The sequence below is a fragment of the Mus pahari genome, chromosome 6 (genome assembly GCF_900095145.1).
Source record: "Mus pahari chromosome 6, PAHARI_EIJ_v1.1, whole genome shotgun sequence".
Classification (NCBI taxonomy): domain Eukaryota; kingdom Metazoa; phylum Chordata; class Mammalia; order Rodentia; family Muridae; genus Mus; species Mus pahari.
Genome location: NC_034595.1, coordinates 9,018,696 through 9,039,740, shown reverse-complemented (window position 1 = coordinate 9,039,740; position 21,045 = coordinate 9,018,696). Strand labels below are relative to the sequence as shown.

The 21,045-nt window shown below is 44.4% G+C and overlaps 1 protein-coding gene across 5 annotated transcripts in view; it reads right to left on the bottom strand.

Annotated features, from left to right (window-relative positions):
• Znf462 (zinc finger protein 462) overlaps positions 1–21,045 on the bottom strand; it is a 137,520-nt gene that overhangs the window by 30,573 nt on the left and 85,902 nt on the right. For all 5 annotated transcript variants that reach the window (XM_029540266.1, XM_021200552.1, XM_029540263.1 and 2 more), the window contains exons 8-9: positions 2,708–2,978; positions 1,805–1,941 (exon numbers count right to left, since the gene is read on the bottom strand). In XM_029540266.1, the coding sequence (XP_029396126.1) occupies positions 1,805–1,941; positions 2,708–2,978 (408 nt within the window). The remainder of the gene's footprint in view (positions 1–1,804; positions 1,942–2,707; positions 2,979–21,045) is intronic.

Sequence of the window (21,045 nt, the reverse complement as noted above, 5' to 3'; positions counted from 1 at the left end):
CTTGTGTGTTGCCGGTGAGCAGACTGGCTGCAGACTAGCTGCAGGGAGCTCTTTGTCAAGGGCTCCTGGCCTCTGTGCAGAATCACTCTACCTCTCTCTTTTCCTTAAGTCTCAGCTCAGACAAGGAACGTCATTGAGCTTGTCAGCCATCAAAGCTCTGATCCCACCGGGTGTCAATATGGGGAATGACTGCAGCCAGCGTGGATTTGCCACAGCCAGAGATGACTCGCTATTGATGTTTTTCTGGGCATCGGCTCCGCTGATGGCCTCCACCCAAGCTGGGATGGGGCACACAGCTTTGGCAACACATGGGCTAGGGGATCAGAAGCCAGGTGAGAGAGGCAAAACACCAGGCAGGAAGCCGAGGGCCAAGAAGCCCTGCCTACATACTGCTGTGCGGCTTTTGCCTGGCTCACAGGTGGTTGGCCTAGCCAGCTTCCATCATCTCTCATCTCATTAGATTGCCATGGAAGAAGGAAACAGCACTGTGGATGCTGGCTCTTCTGTGAGATTTGGGCAGACGTAGGCACATCATAGGCATGCTGGCTACAGGTAGTAGTAGTTCTAGGGAAATGCAAGCTACTTTATAAATGCCTCCACACTGGCGTCTAAGGGACACCTCAGCAGGATAGGAGATGACACATGCTGTTTTATTACATGTGACAAATCCTGGCAAGCTTTCCAAGGTTAGAGGNATAAATGCCTCCACACTGGCGTCTAAGGGACACCTCAGCAGGATAGGAGATGACACATGCTGTTTTATTACATGTGACAAATCCTGGCAAGCTTTACAGAGTGAGTTCCAGAAAAAAAAAAAAAAAAAAAAAAAGATGATGAGAAAAAAAGAAGAAAGGAAGAATGGGAATTAAAGGATGGGAAGACGCAAAGAACAGCAGACCACTCTGCAACCAAGACTGGCAGTGGGTGTGCCAGGAACCTGTCTCCACCCACCTGCAGGAGGGTCTTTTGGACACAGTGGGTTATCAGCATGTTTCCTTCCAATACAAAGATGTTTTAATTGGACAAAAGTAAACTCAAATAATAATAATAATAATAATAATAATAATAATAATAATAATAACTAAAGCAGGTCAGTCCAGGTCTGTCTATAATCCCAACAACTTTAAGAAATTACTGAGGCAGGTGGATTTTGAGTTTAAAGCCAACTTGAGCTTGAGAGATTCTGACTCAAAAACACAAAACAAAACAAAGTGAAACAAACAATGGAAACAACCCAAGTGTACTCAAGGGATCCCCGAATATCAGTGGGGGTGCACATGTTCTCACGGGGATTTCTGCATATCAGTGGAGGATGCACATTCAACGACTCACCATTGTGTATCCCCAGTGGGACCCCACCAGCTACTACCTCACAGGAATGTTCTTGTATTACACAGAGCAGGATTCAAACCTAAACAAGCCAGTGCCTAATCTACCTACTGGTGTTCTGCCCAGCGGTCCACGGCTGCATGTTGGAACTCTTCTCCTGGTCCATTTCAAAGCAAATTTTACTTTGTGCTTTGGGAAGCCCAAGTTTTGTCTTTGTTTCTCACGCAATCCTGCCCCAGGCTCACCCTATACATCTCTATGGTGGCAAGGGATTCAAAAATGGGAAATTCCTGACTCTCCACGCCCTCTTGGCCTCCTCCAGGAAGGAATTCTACTGACAGGAAGGTGTCTTATCCATTGGATATCAGTGGCTGACACTGTGACCTTTCCTCAAAATGCACTAACCAACTCCCAGCAGCACTTCATCCCTCCCTCCCACCAGGACCCAAGAAAAGCGAGTCAGACTGAAGAGTACCTCGGTGCAGCACTATGTGGTCGATCATGTTGCGTTTGTATTTGGTGTGATAGAGGCAGAGAGGACAGCGGAGATCTTTGGGGCCTTCCTCCGGGACCGCCGAATGCCCAGCTTCCACGTGCATAGTAAAAGCAGACCTAAGAGCAAAGAGACAGAGACCGTGACAGTCACTGATATGTCGTCTCTCCCAGGTGGCTCTCCCACTTGACACGCATAAACTAAAGCTGCTGTCTGTCATGTCTGCTGACTGCATGCTCCTTGGCCATCAAGGAACACAGAGGGGAGATACAGAGGCAACTGCTCAGAACCTTTGCCACTTGGCTAGGATTATATAAAAAGAAATAAATACCCTATCTACTTCATTCTGGAAAATTAGAAATTGCCTATTAAGCCAAGTTCAGTCTAGAAACATCAGGTACTCCTAAAGCTGAGGCTGGAGGATCACGGGATTAAACTCTAGATCTTTTCCTTTTTTTTTTTTTTTTTCGAGCAATGGAGATTTTTTTTTTAAAGAAAAGTGAAAAAGAACTGGTTAGAGAAACGTTGTCAAAGGGAACGTGTTTTTATTTCAGAGAATATTCCTTTCGTGTGTGTGTGTGTGTGTGTGTGTGTGTGTGTGTGTGTATGTGTGTGCGCGTGAGATATGAAATAAAAACATGTCCCATAAGGGCAGTCCTTTGCTACAATCTCCCACTGTTTCGAAGACCACACTCTCTGACTTTTAAGATAATTTGTTCTTAACACTTCAGCCCCTTCCAGAGTCCCCAACTAGACTGAACCCAACCTTCTTTTTCTACAGTGGCAGAGAATTTCTGGAGCTGAAGGCAGGGAAGAGAGAGTGGTGAGGGCTGGCGCAGGGGCAGCCTTTTAGGTTTTACCAAAGACATTCTTCACACCACTTACTTAAAGCCGGTGTAAAAGGAGCAGTCTTTGCATTTGAAAAGCTTCTTCCCACCGTGCTTGTCCCGGTAATGGCGCCTGATGCTCTGGATGTAGCCAGAGGAGAATTCACAGAATTCGCAGTGAAGAACAGCTTCTGCCTTCTGTTCAGTGCCAGCAGCAGCAGTCCCAGGAGGAGGCACAGGGCTAACACGGCTCTTGTTTCTTGCCAGGGCAGCTGACTGGTAGTGATTCAGCTGCTGCTGAACATCGGGGGGCTCCGAGTAAGAGGAGTCTGTGGAAAGACAGGGACAGTGAGCTGGACCACAGCGGACACGGGGGTGGGGGTGTCTGTAGAGAGGGCGGGTGGAGGGGTGATGCATACCTGCAAGTCCTTTACTGCACAGTCTCCCCTGCTACTTCTATTAAGACGTAATCGGCAAAATAGAACAAAAAACAACCTACTGGGGCTCAGTTGGCATCCATCCCAGTGTTTCCATCCCAGCACCTACCCACACACAGCAGGCTTATGATCCCGGTGCTGGGAAGTGAGGCAGGAGGATACCTGGAACTACTGACCAGTCAGTCTAGCCAAATCCTGTTTCAAAAATCAAGGTGGACAGCAACCGAGGAAGATAAGAGATGCTGGCCAGTGTTCCTCATGTGCACAGTCACACATGTACACAGCTCACATCATGTGTAAACCTATCACTAGGATCAAGGTCATCAACTCACGTCAGTCACACGGCTAGGGTTCTCTGGCGTGCGGTGGGCACACTTAAGACCTTAGATCCCAAGAGGATCTGGCACATCATTCTGTATTTCATATTGCTGCAAAATTATTTACTGATAACAAACACTTCCAAATATAGTTATTTGAAAACATGTTTTATGAAATAGCTTAGTCAGTTAGTTGGATGGCATCAGCATATGTTATCACCAAAAAGTTTGAGGAATTGGCATTGTTGTATACAGAACCTCCTCTCCCCTCACTGCTTGCTACCTCCCACCTGAAGGTTTGTCTCCATCATCTGGTCAGCTCTGAGTAGTTTTTAAGGGGGAAATACATCATTCACCATTATTACACTACTTAACCAAGAGCTGAGGAACACATGGATAGTGAGAACAGGCTACCACAGAACACCCATCCTCATAGACTGCGATAAATGAGCCAGCACGGTCCATACAGATGTCTACACGGGAAGGGGCTGGGTGATGCCACAGCCCCCNCCCCCCACCCCCCACCCCCGCATCCTAGAATTCTTCACACTATCATTTTTTTTTTCTTTTTTTAAAAAAAAGAGAAATCAGTCTTTAACATGAGTGCTCTGGCGCACGGTACACCCACAAATACAAAAATGTTTTATGGCTTTGGAGTCAAGAGATTTAAATTTTAAAATATAAAAATCCGATAGTGTTCTCCTGGAAGAGCCGTTTAAAGCTTAGCATTAAGATGGAGATTTATTCACAAATCCCATTAAAATGAAATTCCAAACAAGTTTCTCTGAAAGGTATTTTTAAGTGTGCAGTTTCAGAGGGGACATGATGGAATGGATAACAGGGACCGTAACCCCAGGAACTTTCATGGCAAGTCCTGGTGACATGGGATGGGGAGTGGGCAGGGGGGCACCTTTGCCTAGCAGGCTCCATGAGCTTTGGTGGCCCAAATTCAGCAACATAGTCTCATCTAAGCTGGCACTGCCTGTGAAGATAGGAAGCCTGTGAATGACCCTGAAGAATTTCAGAGTAACCTTCCTTGGGATGAAAACATGGAGCTCTCTTTTTCCTCCGTAAGCAAATGGGGGCAGGGTAGGGGTGTGTGTGTGTGTGTGTGTGTGTGTGTGTGTGTGTGTGTGTGACCAGACATTATACAAGCCTTCTCTAGATCTGACAGACACCTCATTTTCCAAAGCACGGCTCCTCCAGGTGGGGCACGGACTTAATGTTGTAAAACTAATATTTGATCAAGCCAATATCAATCATCTTCCCATTGGAAATGCAGTGAGGGAGCTACCTTGACTGCAAAGGATATAACCAGTACCCCACCTCACCCCCATCAAAATACTAAGATGCCTCCTTCAGCTCCTTGTTGCCCTGCCTGTCCCCCAAAAGGAAAGGTGGTTCAATCCCTGCAAGCCACACTGGGTTCATCGCCAGGTGTGCATGGGAGACAAAGGAAGAAAGGAAAGCCACAGCATTGTCTCTTTCTTCATCTCCATCCTCTCTTTTGTTCCTCTACCTTCTGCTGAGGAGCATCCAGGACTGCAATCCTGCTTTTGTCTACTTCTTCTTTCCTTCACTAGCAGGGTTGGTTATCCTCTCTAATTGTTTAAGGTGGTCTCCGTTAGGCTCAAAGACCCAGTTACACCACACACTCAGAGAAGCAACACTCCACCTCTCCTGGGAACAGAGTTCCAGTGTGAGCTGAGCACAAGCAGCTGGTGTCCCCAGAACGGCTGTCCTCTTTCCAGAGGTGCCTTCCTCTGCACTCTCAGCTCTGTGGCATAGCTTTTCTGAAAGCAACAGGTCAAAGCCAAGCCTTGCTGAAGGAGATCTGTTCCTCAACCACAAACCCACCCAGAGAACAAAACGGATGCCCTAAAGGAAAGTCTGTATCCTTCTACTAAGTGGTTTGTAGCTCCCTCAAGAAATGGTGCTCATCTAGGGAGACTCGTGGGTTAGTATTCATGTGGAACACATCTCAGACCCAGCTTAAATCCCTTCCCAGCAAAGCTGTAAAGCAATAAATATTCCTAGATGGGTATTAAGCAGGGTAACCCCTTTCCTCGCCTGCCACTCACCCAACCAGACTCATGTACCTGCTGCTTAGGTGGATGCTTGTAGAAGCATGGCTCCTTTTGGGGAACCCGCTTTGTTGGCTCTTTTTGTTTCTAGACTCTACTGTGGGTTATCCCAGCCATCATAAAAACAAAAACAAAAGCAAAACAAAACCCAACCCAAATTCTAAAATGTAAATTCATGTGTTATATGAAACTCAAAGGAAAAATGCAAGACATCTCAGCGGAACATTTCAAGAAACAAGACTCAACGATGCGAAAGAAACAGCTGCCGCTACCGGTTTTCAGCACCTTCTCTCCCCTCCTGGTTAAAATTAGGACAAGTAAACTCACACACAAAAAAGCAAATCCCAGCAGCTATGACACATCTGTAACAGTTCCCAGGGCGGCAACCCACTTTGTGGGACCTTTCAGAGCTTGGGTGCCAGCAGCCACCCCCCCCCATGTTTGTAAACAATGTAACTCTCTGAGCACTGTCCTCTAATCCACAGATCTTGGAAAGGAAGGCTTGCTAAGCAACAGAAGATTTCAGTTAGCTGAGGGATTGCAGCCCAGAGACCAAGAAGAGTTGCTTGCACCAGTCAAGAGGCAGGGACAGGCTATGAGTTCAAAGCTAGCCTGGTTTACATAGTGAATTCCAGGGTAGCCAGACCAAGTAGTGAGATTCTGCCTTAAAATAAGGAGGTACAGGATAGCACATTCTCATACACCTCTCTAAAATCCCTCTCTCTGAAGAGGGAGCTGGAAAGGCACACATATGCAAATGGAGGGCTAGCACTTGGAAGCAGGTGGGGCTCTAGGATAGAGGGAGAATTCAAAGCAGGAAAAGACCACCTTCTCTCTCTCTCTCTCTCTCTCTCTCTCTCTCTCTCTCTCTCTCTCTCTCTCTCTCTCTCTCTCTCTTGGTTTTTCGAGACAGGGTTTCTCTGTATAGCCCTGGCTGTCCTGGAACTCACTTTGTAGACCAGGCTGGCCTCGAACTCAGAAATCCGCCTGCCTCTGCCTCCCGAGTGCTGGGATTAAAGGTGTGCGCCTTTCTAAAGGTTCCTTCCCAGCACTTTCTGGTTTACTGGGTTCTTAGCAGTAAACCACTTGGAGATTTCTTGCTAATTCTAGATCCACTGGAATGCTAGCCAAAGCCAGGTGTCAGTCTTCTGGGATTTTCAGTTTTCTTTACCCTCCAAACATTAGCCATTGCAGAAACAACCACGAGAAACGTGACTTCCCAAAGGCAAGAGAAGAAAGGTCAACTTCCCAAGAACAATGTCCCTGGAAGAAGGAGCCTTTTCATGGATCCACAGCGCTGAGTACACATGCATTAGCATTGTCTCAGGGCCAGGAACTGTTGCTGGCTCTGGGGACTCAAGACCAAAAAAGCCATAAAGTGTATCATCTAGCAACCCAGATCTGTTAAGGAAGGGCGCTGGCAGTTGATTGTTAGGAAAACACAGACCTTCACAGCTCCAAAACTCATCCCACTGACTGAAGCAATAAAGGAGGCAAAGAGAACAAATGGAGAGTCACAGAGATTGGGAGGCTGAGGCTAGAGAAGAGCAGGAATTAGTGGGGCAGGCAGAGGACGGCCCTCCTGCGGCTGCTGAGTGACACAGAACAATGCCAAAGGAGGGCAAGTCTCAATTCTCTCCAACTCCACAAAGAAGCTGTGAGGGACAGGCTAGGGTATACAACCACATTCAGTTATATGTAAGCTGGGTCTGTATGCAGACTTGGAAGACAAGCTCAACGGTTAGTGGGAATCAAATATCAGGAAAAATAAGGAAAAAAGAATTTTAGGTAAGTTCATTTCTAAGGTGGACAGAAGGCAAAGGATTCTTCATCAGCAAATATTTACTGAGAACCCAGGTAAACAGGAGACCTGTTCCGGGACAGAAGACTTGAGCCTTGTCTTCAAGCAACTCATTGTCTAAGAAAATACATATAAGTGATTGATTATGATACAATGCAAACAATTGGACACTTTTCAGAGACAACTGCAAAAAGGCAGAGCGGGAGTGGGACAGTCAGCATCATTTAGTGATTGATTGTGAGAGCGAGGGAGATGGAGCAGGGCTGTCGAGAGTGCCCCAAGTATCCATTAATAAATATGACTGGTATTAATTACTGTGCTAATTAATGAGATCAAGATTAGACCAGCAGATGCTGAGTGTTTCGTGCACCCCAGCTCTAGTTTACATCATACATTTGGAGATAAGGAAAGAGAACTTCAGACAACTACACTCTTATAATGGAAAAAAACCAACATGACAGGTTTTAGGGAAAGCTTGGTGGTAAAGATTATGAACTGCTACAGCAGAGGAACCAAGTCTGGTTCCCAGTACCCACATCTAACTCCTGGATGCCTAGCTGCCTGAAATCCAGTACCCTCTTCTGGCCTCTCAAGTACAAGTACTCAATTGCACATAACCACAGAGAAACACACACACACACACACACACACACACACACACACACACACACACACAGATACACAATTAAAAATAAAAACACGGGGCTGGAGAGATGGCTCACCAGTCAAGAGCCCTTGGTTGTTCTTGCAGAGAGGGGATCTGGGCGCATGTCCCAGGACTCACAGTGGGTAGCTCCCAACACACACATAAAGACACAGATGCACATAAATAGAAATAAATATTAAAAAATAAGTAATTTTTTTTTTTTTTTAACAAATGTGGATGAGAACAAGGAGAGTAGATCTAGACAGAGAAGCCCAAGCAGCAGGAAGGGGGAGGTATATGTTGTGAAAACAAACCGTAAAACCTCGACGTTCAACAACAGTATAAAACTTCCCAGCAGCCATGGGTGCCAATGTACCCCTGTAATCCCATCACCACTCAGGAGGCAGAAGCATGAGGATTGCTGCAAGTTCAGGGCCAACCTTGTCTACTCATTGATCACATAGCAAAATCACATTGCAAAAAAAAACAAAAAAAAACAAAAAATAAAAGGAGAGTCTAGTTAAAATAATATGTGGATTATAATTTTCTCCAGAAAAGCGGATGATTCATCAGCAAAGGGTTGGTTAAACACAGGTGTAGATATCCAAAACAGGGTGGGAAATGAAAAGGTAAAATTGAGATAAACATAAACATGGTTTCACTCCCTCTAGCTACAAAATGATGGAAATTTAGAAAGGCTCGCTAAAGAGAGCAGCTAAAGACATAGTGGAGTTGGCAGGATATGTCAACAATGTCCTAGGAATCTGGAGTCAACAGAGAATTCTGTTGCCTTGGGAAAGAATCACAATGCTCCTTTGGGATGATGACATCAGTCTTTCATCTATAACTGGGTTCAGAAGATGCCTCAAAACCACTCAGTATACTAGAAACCAGCGATCTCAAATTCTTCCTCCTGCATTTTGAATATTAGTGGACGGCTCCTGCTTTCCTTCACATTGTATAGCCATGCGCTAGACGAAAGTCTCATGGTCCACCATCAGTACTGCTTCCTCTCTATCCTATGCCTTCTCAACCACAGATCTCTTGGGTCTTTATATTCTAAAAATACTCCCTGTTCTGATTCCGTCCAAGATCTAGTCATGGATGTCACTGTTGCTAGTCCTTGGTCAGGCCAAGTTACTTGGTGTTCTGCAATTCCCACCCAGTGTTCCAAATTCTGTTGGGAGTCACCTCCTTTGTGAAGTCCAAATGAGACAATGGGCCACCTCCAATCCAGAAGACCTTTTTGTTCAACTCTCCCCCCCCCCTCAATACATACACATCTACAGCTCTCTTCACGACCACATTGTTCCCTGTACTACATGAAACCCTCTTAAGCTGCAGCACACTTGGGAAGACCAAGGCTACAAAACCCTGCAACTGCCCCACCTTATGGAGGCATTTCCTCAACTGAGGTTTCTGCCTCTCAGATGACCTAAGCTTGTATCAAGTTGACATAAAAAATAGGCGGCACAGTCATGCAAAACACAGTCATGCTGAGAGATATAATGAACAACAACATGTAATCAGGATGCTTAGCACTTAGAAGTGGGTAGGAGGGTGTAAGTTTTGTGTCATGTTATTTTGTGTTTTGGTTTCCTGTGTAGCCCTGGCTGTCTTGGAACTCAGTCTGTAGACCACAGTGGCCTTGAACTCACAGCAGCCTGCCTGCCTCTGCCTCCAGAATGCTGGGATTAAGGGCATGTACCACATTGCCCAGCTCTATGGCTGTCTTTATAATAATGTTTCAGTGAGTTTGCACAGGTCATCTGTTAGGTTTACTTAATCACGGTATTTAAGAAAATATTTTTAAAAAAATATTTGCTGGGTTGATTTTGTGAACAACTGTGGCTATTAAAGCACACAGGTGTTTCTATATTTATTTACAATGTGATATATACCACGGGGGCAAGGTACGGAGTATGTAGCTTAGAGCTATCAAGAGAATCCATGGACTTCAATACATCTAATTATTTTAAAAGATTTCTGGGCCTCTGTTTAGGTTCCTTTGTACCTCAACTCTACTTTCTTTCTCAAAATACTTGCTGTGCAAGAAAACTGGCATGCAGACTTACAATAAAAACTACAGGTGGTCAGTATAACTTTCCATTTAATTCCTCTGAAGATGCTGTTTCTATAGGACATTGCAAAAGAAAACTGTGTAGGAAATGAAGCTTTCAAACACATGCCATCTCAATTCTGGATCATGTCTGTAGTGGAGCATAAATCTCTAGGGACGGTCACATTATTTTATTTCCTCCTTTTGATTTTGTCTTGAGAATCTCCAGGCCAAGGACTCTGGCACCTCCCTGTCTTCTGTCATCAGTGGAGTTCTCTGGCCTGGGCGCATAAGGTTATGATACAATGGCCAGAGGAACAATGGATGCTGGGTGACTATATATAGGAATTCTAGGCTTGGTTGTCATGGAAACAAACGGGAAAACAAACACCTCATCCTGAAAATAAGTCTGAGGCCAGACTTGAAGGAAACAGTCTCTGAAAACTTCCTGTCATTCTGATGAGTAAAAACAAAACCTTGAAATATGACCAGGGAATGGATGAGGGGGAAATCACAAACAATATAAAATGCCCCAGTCTTCAAACCCACAGCAGCAGACAGAACTTGGGCATTCTCTCTCTCTGAGATGCATTTGCCATCCTACTTTAGCCCTTAGAGGCTTAACTCTGCATGAGCTTCAGGCTGTCTCTCGTTCAGTACGTGGGGGAATCTGGGCCAGGCAGGGCTAAGTCAAGAAGACACCTTATTTTTCCCGTTCATTTGATCTTAATTAAAAGACCCACTTGTCTTTCTGTATCTTTCAACCCAATGACATCAGCAATCACCAAGTCACGGAGGTCAGAGAAGTCTTGATTGATTCATTTTCCTCTTTTGTCTATGCATAAGCCAAACCTTCTGGAAGGTTCTTTGCAGTGTACTCATGAGCCCACTGTCGCTGCCCATGTTCAGGCTCTCTTGGTGGTTCATATATTCCTAGCAGACCTATTCCTCCATGCTTCCCCAACTTGGAGTCGTTTCTATTATAATAGACAAGTGTGACCAGAACAGCCACTCCATACTAGAAAACATCCCCACCACAGATCCTCGTGGCTCCCATACTGTATTTAACACCAGCCACAAAAGCTGCGTAGGCATTTCATCCTGGAAATACTGAACAAGTCAGTCAAACTGAACTCAGTTCAAATCTGCTGTCACTAGGAAGATTCCCCTTGATTCTTCTGGATTCATCCTTACTCCATTCCCCTCGATCTTTTCTACCAGTACTCAGGATGTCATACAGAGATTTACTTAACTTAGCTCAGCACACCTTCAAAGCGCACTATGCATCCGTGCATCAATCTATCTGCTACTCCCATTTTGCAAGTTGACTTCCCTTGGAACTTTGCTCAGGGCCTATCCTAAAACAAGAACCTAATATATGTGCCACAAATATCTGGAGTTCAAACTGCAAACATGGATGGGTCTGCAAAACTGAGATTTAAAAAGCAAAATCCAATTGGCTAAATGCCACTCCCGTTTTGGATGCCAGTTTAATAGAGCCTTCCCACTGAAACACTGACCTACTTTCACTGAAATGAGCTTAGATCTTAATTACAAGGACAATGGCTTCTAGACACTGGAATTTGAATGGGAAGGAATTCAGAAGCCACGGCCATTCTAAGATGCCAAAAGGCGTTCATTTTTGGCCCTACCTCGAAATCAGCTGTAAGATACCACTGTGAAATGGAGGGTGCTGGAACATCTGGAAGCCACTTAAGGCTATGCCATGTGCAGCGTCCTTGTCTTCCTTTTTATGCAGCCAGTGGCAGACACAGATGTTCTCGAGATCTTCAGCTGTATACGAGTCACGCCCATTGAATACACCATGGCTTCAACACAGTCAACACCGACTCACGCGCAGTAGCGCACTTTGCAGCCCATGACAAAGCATCCCTGGATCACCTCTGGACATTTCCCCCTGCATAACATTGTCCATCATCAGGAATGTGCTTTCCTTCTAGATAGGTAGTGAACAGGCCATTCACCTTACATAAGGGCAGCTCGGAAAAGCTGGGATGGTTTCATATTAGGCACACACTCAGTGGAGAAGCAACAACCTAACCTGTGGCTTCTGTGTGGCCCAGTTTTTAAAAAGTGCCCTTTTCTCCCCCTCCTGCCACAGTCATTAAGATACACTCTTCACGAGATGGTATTCACAACTCAAAGACTCTATTCTTTACAGCCCTCCTTGAAACAGGCTGGGAATTTGCAGGGAAGCAAATGAATGCTAGGGGAATGGGCCTTTTTCCTAAGCATTTTTTTCCCACCCTTTCTTTAAGGAAACTCTGGGTGGCATCTGCCATTGTTAATTGAGAGGTCCTTACAATACCAAATGCATAATTCACCTGTGACTCTTTTGAATTGTGTGATGAGGAAGTAATGTTTCCTGCTGTTCGGTTAGATCCTATAGATGTCTTTACCACCCTGAACTATCCAACAAAAAGCCCAGAGTACAAAGGCTCCTTTCTAGAAATGACTTGGCCTCCTCTACAGAGTGCTCCCGGGTAACCTCAGAAGGTATTTAGAGCTCACAGGCCATGGGTGAACGCATGGTTCTTCCTCAAGACCTGCCTGGAGGGGAGATGCCAACTGACTTCAAGGAGCTGGTCACAGTGTCTGTAAGGCTGGCTCCAAGCCGAGCTGTGTGAACCAGACAGGAAACTATTGTGGAGATTGCTTAAAAGATGAATCAGGAAGAAAGCGCATCTGGTCTAAGCACATATATTTAGAGGCATGTAGTGCTCTAAGGGATGTATGGAAATCAGGTGAGAAGGGTGATGTCTGATCAAGAACAGGGAAGAGCAGTCACACTTCAAAGCACAAAGCTATTCTAAAACCGTCCCCAAGCCAGAGTCTCTGAACCAATGAACCCAGTGGGTTTCTTACCCTTTATTCCTTTATTTCCACTTATTCTCATGCAGTGGAAGAAAATCCTCGCTCTGGGTTAAGCTATATTTTTAATCACCACTAAAGCAGTAGGTTCTTCCCTTAGGATATGATAGTTCCAGCACCCACTTCAAGCTCACCTCGAGGAGCATGCTGCACAGTGAAGCTGCCTAGGGTGTGTAATGTAAGCCTCCCCAAATCTGGAGGGCTCAGCAAGTGAGACAGAGATTCAGCTGGTATTGGCTCTGTCTGGTATGTCTGATAGTCTCTCGCTAAACTTCACTATGACTATACAGAACTATTACCTTCCGTTTTATAGATGAGACAACTGAGGGGGGAATAAGAGCTAGCCAATACTCCCTCTTTAGAGCATGTTTATAAGTCTCTCATAGCCCAGGAGATTTCAGCCAAGCAGACTTCTTGATCTTCCATTGGTCAAAGGGAGATAATAAGGGTTAAGCTTGTGTGACAGAATCGTGTGAAGGACAGTGCCTATGACATAGGAATGCCTCTAAAACCTCCCACATCAATTAAAACCCACATCATACAAAGTTTTCACTGAATAAGAGTATCCCAGCAAAGCTGGGCTTGGTGGCACACACTTTTAATCCCAGCACTCAGGAGGCCCAGGCAGGGGCTTCTCTGTGAGTTCGAGGCCAGCCTGCTCTACAGAGTTCCAGGATATCCAAGGATGTTAAACAGAGAAACCTTGGAACTTGGCCACTTTAACTGAACTACACTGACTAGAGTGTCAATCTCTCATACTGCAATAATGATAGGATAGGGCAGTCATTCCATCTCTACACACAAGGTAGATGCTCACAGCATCATACACACACAGAATGGTCACATACCAGCTTGTAAAAACAGGCTTGTCAGAGCAAATCTAATTCCCAAATTGCAGTGGTTTTCCTGGCAAATATTCTGGGATTCGTTTCTTCTTCCTTTCTTTCAAACTTACTTGCATTTGGAGCACAGCTGTTAATGTCCACTTTAAAGGCGTGGTTTGTCACCCTGTGGATTCTTTTCTACACATTTTGCTAGGTTTCTTTCAACAGCATTTCTGGTCCTGCCTGATGTCTGTGAGGGGCGGTGTCATAACCGTCTAGGTTTGAATTTAGACTCTGGGGTTTTACTATGTGACTGAGGAGGGTATCCTTGATCCCCTGGGGACCTCTGGCTTAGCCTGATTTGCTTCCCAGGACTATTTGTCCTGAGAAGTCTATCTAGTCTTAAGCTGGTTAAGTCCACAAAGCGAGTGAAAAAGCAAGCAAGCAAGTAAAGAAGGCCATCCTGAAAGAGCAACATGGTCACAGTCTACACTGTGGGTTTCAAATAAGCAAGGCAATAGGAGTTGTCTGTAGCTCAGTGCGCAAGCGTGAAGGTATGATAGAGAGTGACCATGTAAGAACTTTCTATGCTGACCTGGAAATTATTTTGAAAACAAAGTATACAGTCACTGGAAGGCTTGAAGCAGAGCAGGCAAGAATAGAAGTCTTATATTTTAACCATTTCTATGTCTAGAAGTGGTAGCATAGCCATGCCCAAACAAATGAGGAAGGCAGCTCACCTTAAATGGACTCCCCATCCCTACTGATGGCACCGGCAACCCCAGACTCCACGCTCTGTTAAGTAGAATCCACTACTGTTTCTCATCTGGACTTTACTAGCGTGTTAGAACTGTTCATCTGAAACTCAGTCCCTATTGCCATGTACATCTGGAATCTATTACAGGCGTATGGGGGGGAAAGGGAAAACGGCGACTCACACGTCTGCTTCTTCTGCTTCCTACTCACCCTTCATGTGCAAACAGTAAGAACTCTCAGGTTAACAGGGGAAATCACTGATCACACATGCAGCGCAAAGGAAACAAACACCCTGAGCCTTTGTGACCTGCTTTGTTGAAAAAGTCTGGAGCTTTGGAGACTCATGAGTGTTTGCGTGCGCACACACACACACACACACACACACACACACACACACACAAAGACCTTGATTCAATGTTTTATACTTTTGGATTGTGGAACATAAATGGTTTTTATTTTATATTTATAGGAGGACATCTACTCCAGGAAGAGGCGGCTTTATGCCAGATATTTAGAACAGAAAGATGATAAAAACCTTTGCTACTAATGAGTTCCCTTCAGGCAATAATATAGAGATAGCAGAAGAAGCCAGAAGAGGGGCAAAGAGCTGTCGGATTGGAGAGGAAGAAAGTGGATTCTTGTCTGGGGTTGTCACTGAGGTGTAGGGCGTGCTGCAGCTTTGAAGGACGAGCAGGGTGTGGGGATGCAGAGGTGCATGAAAGGGGAAAAGCGTGGACAAGTGCAAAAGGGTAGAAGACTGAAACTTATTCGTGTTGCTAGAAGGAGGGGCGCGGGCAGCCGACAGACAGAAGAAAGCAGGCTGGAGTTGGAGTGGGTGAGGAGGGTCCTGGGTACTACAGCTTTTGATTAGGCCGTGGAGAGCTGTAATGATTTATAGGATGACAGAAATCAGTCTTGCTGAGAAGAGACTGAATCGAGGTGGGATGGTTATGGCTGAGGTAAGAAGAGATGGACTAGGAAGTCATAGCGGGATGGTCAAAGGGGAGTTTAGAAGCGATGACAAGATAGGCAACCAATGGAAAACAGGTCAGAAGATGATGAGGAATTCTTGATGAGTCCCAAAAGTTCTTGACCAGTTTGGGATGTGACTGCTATGTCAGACTCTAGAACTTTGGAGATGAAAGCTGAGTGAATCTCCCAGGTGGAGCAAGTGAGGAGCGAACAGCAGAGCCTGGGCCTCACTCCGAGGGGAGAGAGAGTTGAGTGCATGAGCTTGTGACGGGCAAATGCAGAGCACAGCCAGGCTCTGTACATGGTGGAGGCAGAAATGATGACGACAAGGTCAAGGGAAGCTCTTATCTGAGAGTCAGAGGAGAGCCTGAGACAGGAAAACCAAATTGAGGAAGGAGGGTTTGCCTAGAAGAAAGATCAGTGGTTTTAAATGCCATAGACCAAAAAGGTCTCGGAGAGACGGAAACAAGAGAGTTGTCTGTTGGGACCAGTGTGCACCCACTGAAGGAGAGGAATGAGCCAGGAGGTAAACTGTAAGAAGTCAGTGCTCTTTCCCTGGTGAATGTTCCTAGAGTCAGTCAGTTAAAGAGAGCTGTTCCATAAAACGCTGAAGAACACGGGATGTTAGCAGTTTTAGGCAAGAAAGACTTAACTGGCAAGGAATGGAGCATAGCAATGGTGTTTCTTTTAAAATACACGGGTGACAGATACTGCAGTTACAAGAACAGACTTGCAGAAGGCAATATTAAAAATGGCTTTAGGATCTCAAACACATAGTACCTTTCTAGGGCTCATGGTAGTAGCTTTCCTAGACTCTGTACGGAAAGCTGGCATATCTACAAAGAGGTTTATGGAAGTGGTACAGCAGGGTGTGGTGGTCTGTACAGTTAATCCTACCTAGCACATGGGAGGCAGAGGCAGGCAGGTCTCTGCAAGTTAGAGGCCAGCATAGTCTTCACACTGAGTACTAAGCCTGTTAGGTCTACATAGTCAGACCTTGTTGTTTGTTTATTTTTGCTTTTTGTGTTTTAGAGAAAACAGAGTGACCTGGACAACCAGCTCTGGTATCACCACACTGCCAGCACTAGACTCAACCAACGCTACAGGTGTTAACAACTCGTGCACACTGGTTTCATTAACATCTTTCTTTCATCCTGAAACAGCAGGAATCTGGTCAAAATAGTTCCTGTTTCATGGGACTACTGTGTAGAGAAACAATTCCCACTGTTTGTATGGGTAAATAGTAATAGATATGAATTACAATATGGATCAATAACCGACCAGAATACTAGGAATAGACCAGTCAATACTGGCACTCAGTATTCCATTGGTCCATCTGGGACACTAAGCTAAAGAGTTTCTAATAGAGTTTTCCATTAAGCCCCAAAGCTCAAGTTTATATCAACCGGGTTTCAATACCAGGAGTACTGAATTACTTTAAAATCCCAAGAAAACAACGTAAAGAAACTTTATTTCAGATTCCAAGGTAAGACATGGGTTTGGGAGGAATCTCTCCACCCACGCCACAACCCCCCTTTATTTAAAAAAAAAATTACTATTCTTTGACCAGTGTTAAATTATCATGAATGGTTTAGGATATTTACTTCAACTATATACTACCTTAATAATATCTAGTATTTCTACAATCATGTTAGATATTAGAGCATGTCCATCCTATCTCATTTGATCCCCGAAATGACCTCAGAAAGTGGGCATCATTATTTCACATATTGTAGGAAAGCAAGCCTCAGAGACTTAAGGCTAAGAGTGTGTGCTATGGGTCTTGGCAGGACACCCACCTAAGAGTGCATATTGCATTGCAGCATGAATGGTATTTCCTGGACCCAAATCTGCACCAGCCCTCCAACACTGCCTAAACTCAGTTATCTGAGTCAACACGGTCTGCATGGAGAACTCATTTCAAAATTATCATTTGCCTAATTTTCAGTAGCTCTAGTAGAATGAAAATGATCTTTGTTGGCATTGGCTCCATCAAAAACAAATCCAGTGACACACAGTGAGGGGTATACTCCATGCCAGTACTGCTACATCACTCCAAAATTCCACCAAAAAGCAACTGTAATGAGACAGGGACCGAGGCTCCTTGGACCGTTTGGATGATTCCCCTGCGTGAGAATGCCTGATTGGCACCACAGTAACCAAGAATGAACGTCTGGGGTGGAACTTGGATCGGCTGGTGGAATAATCAGATGTCTTGTTGTAATGATCCTGATAACCTTCACTTCCCTTCTATAGCCAGGAAGCTCAGGGGTACGACGCAAGCCCCACCCCTACCCCCACAGTCTGCAAGTGGGCTCTGAGGAACTGCAGGTCTGCACAGTTCTTTTATGTGACGTGTTCAGTCACCTCCTGAAGCTGAGAACATAAGTCACTCCCAGAGCTCCTCTTCCTGTTACTATGCCTTCTTTGAATTTCAAAGATGACAAATACATAAGCAAATAACTCACCAACCTGATCTTGCACAGAATCACTACTTTTCTGGCCAACAGTTTCCAGTCCTCTTTCCTGGCAGGTAACATATATGTCCTAACACATGCCTGGGTATATGGGGGCTCATCCTCATGGCAAGCAAAGGTTATAAAAGTAGAGATATGCAAGAATGAAGCCTTTCAAAAATAATAACAAAAATACTTATCTTAAAATAGTAATGTTTTATCTGAATATTGAGCTGTATCTTTTAACGAATCAGTGTTTTGTAGCTGGGGGTGGTGGCTCATACCTGTAATCCTAGCACCTGGGAGGCTAACGCCAGATTACATAAAATTACCACCAGCATGCATGGGCTATGTATGTATAAACACATATAATCGATTTAAACAATTCAAGGATGATTTTGGCTATGGAAGGAACACCTATATCAAAAATTAAAACACAGTCATTAAGAATAATAACAGCAAAAAGAGTTATATTCTTTTCAGGGTTCTACTATGCAGGTTATAAACCAAACCGCAAAACAATACTGCAGATGAATTAGGAAAAATGATCTTATTTTGTTGCCATAACAACATATAGAACTCACGGAATTTAATGTATGTATGGGGAATTTCATTTACAATTCCACTGTCTGCCTGTGGTTTAGTTATAGTCGCCATGATTCTTCTAAGAGAAGTGCTGGTGGCATTAGTCTAGCTTGAGCACAAGGTAGACTTGGATTCCTTCATCTTTTGTTCTCCATTTTCCTAATTAAAAATTTACCCATGGGCAAAATTTTAAAACACTGTAAAAATCAGAATAATAATAAAATCACAACTTAAAAGTATGATAATTTGTGATTGCCATAGCTACTAATGATACAGCTGCGCACTCTGTTTTCCTTGGGACAAGAAAGATAGGCTGCAGCTATCTGCCATGTCATCATCTCTACTCCTATCTCCTTTCCAGAAATTACCATGGAGTACTTATGAATACACTGACATTATACAGAGATAAATCTGAAGGATCTCACATTTATTTTTAAAGGCAAATCGGATTTGTGATTAGCAAAGATAACCTGAAAAAACAGATTGGAAAAGATTGAGGTTAGAGCCAGAAAGATGGGCTAACATCAGAGGATGATGTGAGCAATGAAAGGGGTTATTCAGGGTTGAGATTTGGCAACTATACTGGCTACTTTTATGTCAACTTGAAACAAGCTAAAGTCATCAGAGAAGAGAGAGCCTCAACTGAGAAAACGCCTCTATATGATCAGGTTGTAGGCAAACCTGTAGGAGATGGTGGTCCTGGGTTCTATAAGAAAGAAGGCTGAGCAAGCCATGAGCAAGCCAGTAAGCAGCACCCCTCCTTGGCTTCTGCATCAGCTCCTGCTTCCAGGCCCCTTGTCTTGCTTGAGTTTATGCCCCGACGCCCTCTGATGATGAACTGATTTGGAAGCCTAAACCAAACAAACCCTTTTCTCCTTCCAGGTTTCTTGGGTCATGGGGTTCCATCATAGCAACAGTAACCTTGACTAACACAGCAAGTTTGAGGCTGGAGGAAGACAAGGGAGCCAGAGAAGCCAGTATCTGGGAAAAGCTTGCCTGAGTGGCTACCCTTAGGATTCGCACAGGCCTGAGGGGGGGAGGGGGGGTTGTGGTCAATTCAGCTATAAATGGGCAATTGGATATAGGTGAGAAGAAAGGAACTCTCCCTCGCCGGGAAGCCCGGTTTCAGCCCAGTTACTATGTGAGTCTTCCTTACTAGAATTCAAGAATTTGATGGATACAGGTGGATGAGCAAAGAAGGCTGTGAGCCTAGCACCAAGTTCACAGAGAAAGATAAAAGAACGCTCTGGAAAGTAAGAAAAGGGATAAAAAGGGGAATGCCAAATATGGAAACACAAACATTCCTAAGCAAAAAAAAAAAAAAAAAAAAAAAAAAGAGGGATTAAGTCACTGAGTTGTAGAAAGTGAAAGAAGAGAGAGGCGCGCGCGTGCACACACAGACAGACAGACACACATGCAGATATACATGCAGACACACACACAGGTTAAATAAACATAATGATGCTGCCAGTGGGGGCAGAAGCTGTAGAAGTCAGTTGGTTCAGAGGTAGGAGGACTGGAGAAATCTGCAGCAGCAGAAGCCGTGTTTCCTGGGATACACACAGCCAGATCCCACCAGCTCATCCAAATGCTACCCTGTTCATGGCAGCTTCTGAACACGCCGGTGAGCTTGTGGAAATCTCCAGGCCTTTGCAGAAGAGAGCTGTTGCTTCCTTGCTCTGTGACTCCCTTTGCAGTTCGAATTCAGGTCAATTTAAGAAATATTTATTGAATGGCCTGCCAAGTGCGAGGCCTCTGGAAAAAATAGGAAGCAGTCCTTGACCTCAGTAGCACAGTTTTTCGTCAGACAGATATGGGAGCTGATAATTATACAGATATTTGGCAAGTCAAGAAATGGAAGTGAGTACAGGGGTCAAAAGCTATCAAACACACTTTGTGCTTATCCCCTGGCTAAATCTCACTTTCAGCCATTACTCTAAACAGTCTAGACAGTCTGTAATCTTGATTTTGTCATTTAACTTATAGACCAATTTGCTAGGCTTTAAAATGCATTAAGGTTCAAGAAAATAGCCAAGATACGGGCCCGACTGAAGTCTTTTGGGGGGAAGATGAGTCACCCTGAAAAATGAAATGAACTTTTGATAGCAAACTTCAAAGGTCTTCTATGATTCTGAAAAGTCTGCCATGTACTATGTATATAGATATGTATGGATGGATCACATGTAAAAACAAAGAATGTGACCACTCTGCATTTCTCACGGGGAAAGAATACTTTTGGCGTACTTACCTTTAGAAGTGGATTCTCATATTTCCAATGTGTGTGTGCATGGTTCATCAGGTGATGGGACCCATCATGTGAGAACAAAATCACAAAAAAGGGAAATGTATTTGCTATGGTTCTAGTTTTTTTTTTTTTTTTTTTTATGATTAAAATAATAAAATAAGTTTTGAGGGTTAGTTAGGTTGTTTTGCCTACTCACGGAACAAACGTGGAGATAGCTCCATAATGAGATATTAGTAGAGCTTACATCCTAAGAGGTGGTGTACAGGTGACCCCAATGCTAGGCATGACCATGAGATTGGTCTTTAATCATGAGTAGGTAAAA